Source organism: Telopea speciosissima, chromosome 1 (assembly GCF_018873765.1).
Source record: "Telopea speciosissima isolate NSW1024214 ecotype Mountain lineage chromosome 1, Tspe_v1, whole genome shotgun sequence".
Lineage (NCBI taxonomy): Eukaryota > Viridiplantae > Streptophyta > Magnoliopsida > Proteales > Proteaceae > Telopea > Telopea speciosissima.
This window is the reverse complement of record NC_057916.1, coordinates 14,088,928-14,101,345: the sequence shown is the minus strand read 5'-3', so window position 1 is coordinate 14,101,345 and position 12,418 is coordinate 14,088,928. Positions and strand designations below refer to the sequence as shown.

Below are 12,418 nucleotides of genomic sequence, written 5' to 3'. Positions count from 1 at the left end.
ATAGGCGCTATTGGGCTCATACTGCGAATGGAAAATTCACAATCAAGTCGGCATGGGAGGAGCTGAGAAGGAAAGCAGAGAAGCCTGCTTGGTATGGATTGATCTGGAATAAGGATTTGCACCCTCGAACGTCAGTGTTCGGATGGTGATTGGCATACAATGCTCTTCCTACTGACAACAAAGTTATCAGTAGAAAAGTGTCTATGGCGTCCAGGTGTGATCTGTGCTTGGAGGCAAGTGAAACGCTCCAACATCTGTTCCTGGAGTGCGCATTTTCTGAACAGATTTGGAGAGAAATAATGCTTTTATTTCATATTACTTGGGGCGGCTTCCCAACCATGGAGTTGCTATTCTCATGGTGGCGAAGAAAAGCAAACGTTGTTTCCCTCTGGAAAGCGTGGAATGCGTTACTCTTAATTGCATGCCAACAAATCTGGTTGAAAAGGAACAGAAGACGTTATGACAATAGCAGAAGAACTCCATCGCAGGTGACAAAGATTTGCTTCAGAGAAGTTATGTACTGCTCTCGAGTGCATGGAGTGCAAGTTAGAACGGTTCAGGACCTGGTTCTAGCAAGGCAGCTGCAGTGTGCAATTTCAAAACCCCCGGCCAGAAAGATAATTGAGGTGAGTTGGAGGCAACCCCAGGCTGGATGGTGGAAGATGACCATCGATGGGTCATCTTTGGGTAATCTAGGTTTGATGGGTGCAGGAGGAATTTTTAGAGACCATTAGAGCATGGTAAGAAGATGCTTTGCGGCTTTTCAGGGGATAGGGACCAACTACAGGGCAAAGTTAGGAGCCTTCTTCACTGGAGTCAAGCAAGCCCAAGACCTAAGAATTGATAACCTGTGGATTGAAAGTGACTCTGCAGCTCTTGTTTCAGCAGTCCTTAGTCGATCATTACCTTGGCGATACATGCAAGAGTGGTGGGAGGTCTCGGACTATCTAGATACTATCCAATGGCGCATCACGCACTGCTTCCGAGAAGCAAACTCAGCTGCTGACGCTCTTGCTAACCATGCTGCAAAAGGAAGGACTACGCTGAGTTGGGACTCAGCTCCGAGTTTTGTTGCTCAGGTGGTCAATTGGGAAGCACTAGGGAGGCCACACTATAGATTCATGTAAAGGGGAGGGGCCTATGTACATATTGTTGATAGTTTTTTTTAGCTATCAGCTGCTGTAACTTTTTCCATTTCTTTTCTGAATACAAATTGCTGACCTTTAGCAAAAAAAAAAACCAGAATAAACAAATAATATCAGTACTAAACAAGTACGCTGATTTACCTCCAAAGTATTGTTGTTGAGTAGTGATACCTTGTAGGGTTGCTGATGTAGATAAGTATGCTGGACAACACAACAGCCGCAGGAAGAAGAAGGGCAGTAGGAAGACAGCAGCCGGATGGGCTAGGTCAATTCAGCAAGCTCGCATGAGCTTCTTAGTAGTTTTAGTTAGTTAATTAGTTTACTTCTTTCCTAATTCAAGTAGGAATATAGTTGTTAGTTGATTTTTAATTTTAGCAAGGCTGTACATACTCCTATTGATGCAGATTCATCACCGAAATGGGCTTATTTCTTTAGAAATAAGTCTAGGGTTGGGTTATATGTATGTTGGGCCTTTGATCCCATGGGTTTCCTGTGTAATAGGCCACTTTTATGGGCCTAAAGTATGGGTAATTAGGTTGCATACGGGATTAGCTGTTTTAATTCCTTAGTTTTGATTTTTATGTAATTAGTGATCATGTGATTTGTTTAAGTGGTCATATGATGTAAGTTGGACTGGATTAGGATTCTATAAGTCCAACCAGGTTTTGAGTCTATTTCTTTTAGTATTTTAGTTTCCTAGTCAGTTTAAGTTACCTAATAGGTTAAAGATTGGGTTAGGCCTTTCCTTTTTAGAGTAGAAGTCTATTTTTGAGTCTTTTATATAAGGTTGTAAGGGGGCAAAGCCTTGAACACGAATTTGATTAATGAAAAGCTTTTGTATGCTGCCATTGCTGCTGCCCTGCTCTGTTGAGTGTTGCTCCTTGTAAGTGTGCATCCTTGTGGTTCTATCAAGGTGGAAAGGGACTGGTGGAATCCAGTTGACTCCTTACGCCATGACGGCTGGGAGGATCTTCTTCAATTCGAAGGTGGTTCTATCCTTCACATCTATTCAAGCTGCTGCCAGTGGAATCTCCAGTAAGTTTGACACCCAATTTCTTCTTCTAACCCTCTAATCCTTTTCCCCAATCGATCCCCTTTATTTTTTATTTGAATCCCATAAACCCTAACTCCATCAAACCCTAGATCTTGCTGTCCAGCCATATTTGACCATTAGAATTACTTCAAATTCAAACCACAACCTCTCCTTAACACCCCCCTACATTCGACCCCAACTGCTGCCCCTATTTGTCTTTTAAAACCCTAACTTTGATTAATTTCTAAAACCCAAAACCTGAAACCCTAACCCTAATTTCTGAAATTTTGAATTCTCATCTAAACCTAACCAAATCTAGCTTTCTAAACTCCCCAAAACCTGCCTAGTTTAATCGTATAAACTATATTCCCATTATCCTACCCTAACCCTAGGAATTGACCTAAATCCTAGTGCTGTCCATTCGAACAAGCAGCCCCTTTTGTTATTTGATCCTGTTGTTTGGCTCCTAGTAGGTCTCCTACCCATCTAGGACTACATTACCTATTCATGATAGGAGTCTGACTTCCAGTTTGAATAGTTTGAATAGGACTTTCTAAGTCTATATATACAATGTACAGCTCTTCAGCCAGACATGCTTTGATTAATTGAATGATTGAGTGCTTTGAGCTCTGAGAATCAGAGAGAGATTGAGTGGGAGAGATTCCCAGACCTGAGAGAGGTCGACTGCTTCTAGTTTCTTCATCTTCCTCTGTTCTACTGCCACTTAAATCCTGACCTGAGATCTGATCAACAATTGTTGTTGTTGGTTGGAGTTCAATCACTGAATTCAACAGATTTACCTGCCTATTCTTCCATCATCATACCCCAATCCGAATTTTTATCACCTGCGGTTCCCCTGCCTGGTGCGGTTCCCTAGTGCCTCTAATAAAAGGGGGGTGGACCCCACCTGGGCAGTGTGTTCAGTCAGGGGGTGGAATGGTCATTTCAGCCCCCCTATGAGAGGAACCGCACAACTGTACCGGTCAGTGAACCTCAGGGGATAAAGGTCCACCCCAATCCACAGGTGAAGTCAAAACAGTGTTTAATCTCTGATTTACCATACCTGCAAATGCTCTATTTTCTTCGTGTTTTCAGCATATAGTTGAGCATTGATTAAACCCAAACCCTTGGGTTGTCTGCTGTGAAACTCTGGGATACAAAAGGCCTCCCCTAGGGTGCAACTCGACCTGAGTTTGAAGTCCTTTGGTTCTGTTATTTGACTGCTATCAATAATTACTCTAAACCTGCAAATTTGGGATTTCAGAATTTTATTTCTTTAGTTGCTTCCTATCTAGCCATCTGATTGAGTTCCAATCCTAGGGGTTTTATTAGTCTTACCTAGTCTCAGACTCGATCCAAGTTTGAAGGGAATCCGTTGACTTGATTAAATTTAATTTTAGTTTTACTGCTCCTGAGATCTCTGCTAGTGGGATAACTAAAAAAAAGGGCATACCCAGTGCACGAGGCTCCCACCACAGCGGGGTCTAGGGAGAGTCATAATGTACGCAGCCTTACCCCTGCTTTCACAGAGAGGCTATTTCCAGACTCACGGCTGTTTCCAGACTCAAACCCGTGGGATCACTATTACCCAAATTACTCCCAAACCGTTCATCGGATCATTCTCATCTTTTGAGGGGTTATTATCCTTCTTCCTATGAAATATTAACTATTGTTTCCTAGAGTTTGGTGTTATTCTGAGAAGTTTGAGTTTTCAGTCAGTTTTCGGGTTTCTATCAAAGTGGGATTTTGACTTGGGATCCTATCTGGGAGGGTTTTAAAGTTGTTCCATAGCATGATTTATCAGACCTAGTGTAAATTCAAGTCCGAAAGACATCTGGAACATCCTACTAATTCTTGTGTGCTCAATCATTCCGGTTTTTGTTTTCTAGGAATTTTCAATCTTGTGGATGATTGTTGAATTCAAACTTCATGGCCGACATCGGATAAAGATTTACCAATGTCGGGGAGGTTTTGTTGATGTGTTGCCAATGTCGGTGGTTCTTCTCTAAACGTTGGACAAAGGTTTCTCATAGTTGGGCTTTATAAGAAACTCTTACATGGTTTATATGTTGTCCAATGTGTAATGAGTTTTGATCGATGTCAGATGTGTGTCAATCGACATGTCGACAGTGTCGGAAATTTCATATTACATGTCGTCCAGATTTCATTGGGCTTCGATAATGGATAATTTTTTAGTTTCTCTCTAATAGAGAGTTACATCTTTTGGGCTCTATTGGAGGTGCTTCCAAGGGATGCCTCTCCTCTAGAAATAGAGGACATCTTGGATAGTTAGAGTTTTAAGTGTCTCCTTCCTCCTCTCTACATCACACACACTTTCTCCCACTTTTCAGTAGAGCTTAGTTGTTTTCAAGTGTTTTTGTGTGTTCTTGAGAGTTTCTTTCTTTTGTTGATTGAGCACAACCCGAGTGTGTCCCAACACGGCCCAGTAAGCAAGGGGATCTGCAAGAACCAGGTTTGCACCATAAGGGGTGTCTACAACCTTAAGGAAAGTGACTGGTGGCGCAACTCAGCTCCACCAATTCCTTAAGGTTCTTCATGCATTTTCAATTTCGTGATGCCAAGTTGGGTGCTTAAGTTTGCCCTTATCAATTGTGGTATGTCTATGGTTCAAATAAGTATCTTGTTTCCCTTATTTACATTTATGGTTTTGGATGAATATTACCAACAATTCAACACTGGCAACTAGTCCCAAAAACCTCACCCAATGTCGGTAAATCCTTATCCGATGCCGGCAACAAATTTTGAATATTAATATAAAATACAACAATAAGGAAGATGCCAACCAACCTCTAAGAGCCAAAGAAGATCGGGACAAATCTTGAATTGTCTCCAGTTTCTCTATTGCTTCGTCGATTTTTCCCCTGTTGGATAAAAAAAATGGATTGACCGCAAATAGTAGTGTCAATTGTTAAATAAGTAAAACTAATACGAATTTTCTGTTGGGTTTGGTTTGCTTTCAGTTTTATCAAAGGTTAACGAACCTTTCTGATAATAAGCTGGACATAGCGAGGAGGACCATTCCCCTTGAAGTATCTGTCCCCTCTCGTAAGTTACCGGAGAGGCATTGCTCCAGAACAAGGAGGCCTTGTGCGTAGGATTCATCTGTGAACAGATAATATAAATATATCTATATAACAGGAATTTATCCACTTGTAATGGTTCAGATAATATCGAAGCCACCATCGTGGAATGGATAGAGGATAACAACTAAATTAAATACATTCTTTGGGTTATGAGAGAGAGGAAGATGGACCTGATTTCTGAGATCTAGCGTGATCGAGTGCGTATTTGATCATCTGAAGAGAAACAGGGTCGACATCAGGGGCGTTGGTTCCGTAAAACCTGAAGGGTTTGGAAAAGACGAGGGAACGTTTCCGAGATTGGAAAGCTAACCCGTTGCTCCGAGCGCCTGCGGACGCCGCTGTTCTGAGTCTTGTTCCCGTGAAGCGAAGCATGGAGTTGGCGCTTGGCGGTTATCCAACTCTAAGCCTACAGTTCTACAATTTGAAAGGACCATTACTGGATTCTGGGACGTCCAGCCGGGGGACAGGGGTGTATGCCTTAGGGTTTAATAGGGGGCAAGAGTAAGTGTGTTTATTGGTTCGGTTTCGAACTTTCGATTAATCGAATCAGTTTCAGTTCAATTCAAAATGTGAAGGGTAGAAATCGTTTCTTTAACGGTTTCAATACCCTAAATCGAAATTAATTAATAAATGGTTCAGTTTAAACGGTTTCGGTTTCTATTTTGTTGCCAATTCAGGATAATAGTTTTTGGGCCCAATTGGAATGAATCTATTTTTGGATCCTAAGAAGGAAAATGGGCCTAAGCTACTTAGCACGGGCATCGGGCTTCTGAAAAGGTTGTGAAACAAAACTAGTGTGGGCCTCAGCCCATCTAATTCCTCACCGATTGCTTGGGCTTTTTAATGAGGCATTGCGGAGCTGACTTCAGCATTTCAATTGTAGAGCAGCGATGGCCATGGATTAAGGTATCGATATGGGATTGGCCGATTCGGATTGATATAGTCTGACACATAATATATTCACCAATGTCCCCCACTCACAATCAATGGTTCTTCAATCACATCTTAAATCGAATATCTATTGTCTAACGATTGGCACCATACACGTCTAGAAGAAGATAAGAGTTTTGCTAGGTATCAATTTGTATAAAAAGAGATCAAGAGAGAGAGTCTATGAGGATCGTCTACATCGTAGTCACATGCCCACCTTTTTCCCATAAATATAATATTAAATTAAATCAACCACCAAAATCCATTTTTCACAAACCTGAATTAATGGAACAAATTAATGGTAAGTTGTTTCACCACCATCAAAACTTTTAATCTCTTAAATTCTCCCCCGTGGAGATTAGAGAGTGTGTGTTCCATTAACCTTAAAAACACTTTCATTAAGTGTTTGACGCTTGAATTGCAATGGTAGTGACTAGTGAGAGATATCAGTTCATTAAAAAGTGATGTAGTCGAGCACTGTCACGCACCAACTCGTGGAGACAGCAATAGGTGGTGGGTGGGACTTGGGAGAGACCCACATTTCCCAAATGCTTGGGGCCCCTTTTTCTCCTCCTCCGCAGCAATTAACACATTGACGGGTCCATCTCATTGCAACCCTCTTTCTAACTTGTAATTTGTGAAGGACACAGAACAGTTAAACTTAATTTTGTGTAGCAAGGGAAGGGAGACATAAAGAGGAAACCTTTTCTTGGTGCACTCCAACCCCAAATGATATGTATAGGCACTCACTCACTCACTTGAAGAGTGACCTTTCATCACATGATTTTGCTGCTGTCTAATGTCAAATCAGTATCAGATTGGGCCACTAGGGGTATCACCTAATACCCAATCTCAGTCTCTAATAAGGTCTCAGGGTAAAGAAAGAGACAACTCATGTGAGTGAGGACCTTTCATTAATTAAATCTTTTAAAGGAGTGGGTAATGGGTTTTCCTTTATCTTCTCAAAAAATATATATATATAAGGACCAGCAACTTTTGGGTTTGTTGTTGGCTCGTCAATTTAAGCTGGTTTTGCAGTTGGGATTCAAAACCTTCTTCTCAAAAAGAAAAAGAACAACACTAGGCTTAAAATTGGGGGGAAATAATAATAATTGGATGGAACCAAGACTTTCAAGATTTAGTGTATTGTGGGTTTGTGGCTTCCATCTCATGTTTGTTTCATATGGGTCTATCTCAAATTCATACTTTTTTTCTTTCTCTATTGATGTTCCCAAGGAAGATGCCAACACAACGGCCCACACTTATATTATGCATACTGTATCAATTAACATGTTCATAGTCAGTCACACACACACTCTCTCTCTCTCTCTCTCTTATAATACACGGTGGGTGGGGTCCACTTGATTTCATCTTTCAGGTTAGAGTTGTCAATAGGTTGATTTCGTCTTATTTCAAATGGAATAATGAAGGATTGAGTTTTCCTTCAACCATAGTGAATGAGAATCTATTTATTACGATGGCTTTAGATCTGTGAGGTATTAGGTGTATATTTTGAAAAAAATACTAAAATCCTATATAGGGTTTGTGAACCCTAGGATGGTGGGTTAACATTCACTGTACGATGAAGGAAAAATTTGCCCAAAGAGTAATGAAAACAAAATATTATATATATTTAAAAGTTTTGATTAGATTTTCGATTTCGATCGATCTGATTCAGGTCCAAATCGAAACCAAACTGATAAGGGCTTGGTCGGTTTGATTGAACCAACCAATTCAAGTTAAAAATTGACAACATGTTCAATGACTTGGAACATTCCATGCTTGATCCATACATAAGGAGCAGCTCAATACCATTAGAAGGGAAATCAAACCCTAAGAGAGTGTTATAAATGTTTGAATTTAAGTGGATGCTGAGTACTTCACATTTTAGCTCTCTTCAACAAGGAATGATTTTGATTATTAAGTAGAAAATATGCCACAGTAGTTCTAAGGGACTACAATTTGGCTCTCCTTCAATTGTGGTGGGACTCGGGAGCTAGAGGATCCAGCCCAACAAAACAAAGGGTGTTTGGGTCATTTCATAGGTGGGTCCCATGTGGACCCCCTATGAAATGACCAAATCCCCTCATATTTTCGCTAGGCTGGATCCTCAAACTCCCGCCATGACTGAAGGAAACCAAAATCCAAAGAGACTATAAGATAAAGAGGGCAAAGAGCATTAAAGAACTCCTAAGGTCCGAAGTGGGTCCTACCAAACACCGAGGTGGAGGACCTTTAGGATTATCACCCCCACCTCTTGACTAGAGTTAATCCATTTTTCTTGGAGACTTAGGAACCAAACATATTGTCATGATTGCCTAGACGAATCCCTCTATCATTTCTCTCCTTCCAAGCTCCAGCCCCCATATAATACTTCTTAAAAAATAAAAATTCTTTCATGAATTTGTATCATTTTTTAATGTTTTGAATGTTAAAGGCCACTATCAAAGTACCAAACCTTATCCCTACCAATCATGGTTGCTTTAATAATTTTTAATTATTTCAAAATTTTATAGTTAGGGTTTGTTATCTAGTAATCGTTGACATTAATCTTCTTTTTCGGTTTGTCCTTGTTTCCTTCTTTTATTCCTCTTTCCACAATATAAGATGTTTATTTCTTCAAAGCAATATATATTCTATCTTCTAAGATCAAAATTGCTCCTTTAATTTTGCTATGGTTAATTAAATCAGCAATGCACCAACATCCTAATCTCAAGAAAAGAAAAATGAAATGATCACTATCAAAAAAATTAAAAACCCATTTATCTTAATTAAACATTTCATGGAGGAGATTAATCTTCCACATGAAAGATTTCTCGATCATATAGATCTCATTATCGGGTGATGTCGAGTTGGTGGGTGATTCACCCTTACACTTAGTCATTATTGTCATTTTTTAATGATGTAAATCAGGGGTGACAAATTTCGCTCGAAATTGATGGGACCAATCGATAAGTCAAAACTGCACCAATTGAATTCCTTATCAGTTTGGTTTTGATTGTGATTAAAAAAAATTTAATATCAAGCGATTCTGATTTTGGTTTTGGTTTAAAAATTAAATATTAGTCTATTTTGTTCTAGTCAAATTGGGCTGATAAGTTGGAATTGAAATCGATGGAATGGACAGAACCAATCAAAATTGAAATAAATTGATAAAACTTAATAATTTTTGTTATTTATTAATTATATACTTAATCATTAGGTTATAATTGATCATAACTGCTAAAAATCAAGAAATATGAAGTATACAACGAACTATAGGAATTCAATTTAGGGTGCTAATTAAATTTTTTTTTGTTAATTATTATTGTTATTTTTATATATGACAACTGATAAGGGATCGAAATCGATTGGATTGATAGCTTATTGGTTTTGCTTTTTCATTTTAAGGATCGATGAATTGAATCGAATAATGCTGAAGGCATCGATCAGTCCAACCAAAACCAAACAAAACTGATCATTTCACACTCTAGTGTAAATCATGCAAGTCAGATTAAACTTGCACTCATCAATAGATGGACCAAATATTATTACTAACCGTTGATGACGATATCGCAGGTGGTTAACTCTAGCTAGTTTTGCCCGTGTATTTTTTTTTTTTGGTAATCCGAGGTAGACATATTATCTATCTATATACTTCAATATTTTTTTAATATTCACTGCTTAACTTTTTAGTGAAAATATAATCTTTAATTTGTAACTTATTTAGTAAATTATTATTGTGAGATTGATTAAATATCATTCACTAACAACTTCCTTAGACAAACAAGAAATATTAAATATTATTCATTAACAACTTCCTTAGACAAACATGAAAGTCCAAAATTACAGCCATTAGGCAGATCCCCTTTCTACATATTTAAACAAATTCAAGGGCAAAAGACAGCCCTACCCTTCTTGGTATCCCTATTGCACTTTGCACAACTCTTTCGTCAACAACAGGAGCCAAAACAATCTAGGATTTAGGAGTCCCTATGAAGAAGAATCATAAATTCATCATGGCCACACCCATTTCAGGATATAGTAATAAACGCCAACAACTGATGGGCCCACTTCGGTGGGCCCATCCTATCCTTATTCCTTCAAGACATAGGGAGTAGGAACCTCACCAAGTGAGTTAGGCTGCTCAAAACAAAATCTATAGGGTATGGATTTAACCCAAAAAAAAAAAAAAAATTTCAAGGAGGCAAGGACTACCTGCCTACAATCCTTAATCTTTATAGGGATTTTTTTTTGGTAAATTACACGTCAATATCTCGTTTTCAAACGAAACTCAGATCACCCCTTGCATTTTTTTTTTAAACTCAAATCACCCTCTCTACAGTAACGATATTAGTTTGTTATTAGTTATTAGTATAAAATGACTATTTTACCCTTATATTGAACATTAAAATTAAATTTACAATAGTACTCTTCCGTCCAAATCTAAACTGTAGAATGTTGATGGCTTAGCTGTGTTAAAATTAATAAAACTACCACTTGAGAGGTGAGAAGTCCCCCTATATACTATGCTTTTACAGAATTGAATCCATTATTATTATTATATTATTATTCAATACTTAACCTTAATAGTTGTCACGTACCACCACCTCACATGTTAGAAATTTCAGAAGGCGTTGACGTATAATGCAAAGTTAGTGCTTTTCTGTTGCCCACACTCCACACCTTCTCCTCCGCACTTCCCTTCCCTACCCATTTTTTAAAAGCTTTAACTCTTTCGTCAGCTTTGCTTTTGTGTCCTCCTTGATAACCTTTTCCCCTCATACAGTATTAATCTGTCCGTACTATTCTCTATTAGATGTGCCCGGACACATGGGCTTCTAGTAAGTCTCAGACGAGTGGTCTCAAGAAATTATGCAACGGTAAAGGTTTGATCACAAGACCTAGCTTCTGGAGGCGAAGTCTCATGTCCCCTCCAAGCCATCTGCGCTAACCCCTTGAGTTTAACCCTCTTTAATCTTAATCATACTTGAAAACTTGTTTTTCTATATAAAAACGATACATGACCAATCAGACAAATAAAAAAAAAGCAAAAAATTAAAAATGAAGTCAGCTTTATCAAAACGCATCTTAGCATTTCATACGTGGGACGGTGGAAGGATGACTCTCCAAACTCAATCCAAGTATATACAAATATGATTTTAAATTGCCCCTCCCATATTGACCCTCAACATTAATAATATGGAAAACAAAGATTATTAATACTAATTAATAATAACGATAATACAGGAGAAAGAACATTGTCAGACTGCGTAGCATACGCAAGTTTCCTTATGTCGATTTTTCTCCTCCCTGCTATGAAATGACATATATATCTACATCTACTGTGGGAGTAGAGAATAGACACAAGAGGTTCTAGCATAGGCTACGTACACATATGTTCTTTCTCCTTTAAAAATAAAGCAAGACATTGTTGCTTGGTCGTTTAACCTCTGCACCAACGCAGGGTCCAATGAGAACACACGCAAGGCCATCAACACATATGGATTTTTATTTTAAGAGGGGTTGGGAGGTAATTTTGTGTGCTCTTGTTTCTGAGCGTGAGAAACACACTACCAAGCAACATTCGTTGTCCCTTAAATATATTATTGAAGTCTTAGTTTGTTTAATTATCGTCTATATCCATACTTTTATTTTTTTTGTTGTTGCTATACCCATATATATTGTGGGTTTCAAGAGGGTATTTTGGAACATACTAAAACCTTAAGAGGAGTTTGTGAACCCTAGGATGGTGGGTGAACTATCCTCTATGGGTGAAAGAAAACTTTGTCCTAAAACAAAAAAAAAAAAACTATGTTTGTATTTCCAATTAGTTAACTTTGTGTCCTTGTTTTATTTTCCGTTAATAAAAATTGAGAATTTTTTTTATTGAAAAAATACTCTTGTAATCAAAGTTGGTGAAAAAGATTTTTGTAATTATTATTATTATTTTTTTGCATTTTAGTATAATATATTTCTTTTTTTAACAACGTTACAATTTTGTCATTTCACATACATGTATACCGTTATACATGAAAAACATATTAGACAATGATAGAGTATTGAGAATAATATAAGGTAATAAGGATCAGGGTTTTCTAATGGCATAGAGGAGCACACTAATGAGGTGTGGGGGAATGGTTTTTTACAATAGGAAAGCATATAGGTCAATTCACGTGAAGAGGATAGAGAGAGGATGCTAACATACCCTCTCTTGATGGATTTTC

General features: G+C 38.3%; 1 protein-coding gene across 1 annotated transcript; it reads right to left on the bottom strand.

Annotated features, from left to right (window-relative positions):
• Positions 1-1,172: 1,172 nt before the first annotated feature.
• Positions 1,173-5,693, bottom strand: LOC122661489. Its single transcript, XM_043856933.1, has 4 exons — positions 5,453-5,693; positions 5,181-5,301; positions 4,866-5,060; positions 1,173-1,221 (listed from the first exon to the last, which is right to left on the bottom strand). Exons 1-4 carry the CDS (start codon positions 5,652-5,654, stop codon positions 1,173-1,175), a joined length of 567 nt encoding a protein of 188 aa, XP_043712868.1. The 5' UTR covers positions 5,655-5,693.
• Positions 5,694-12,418: the final 6,725 nt, after the last annotated feature.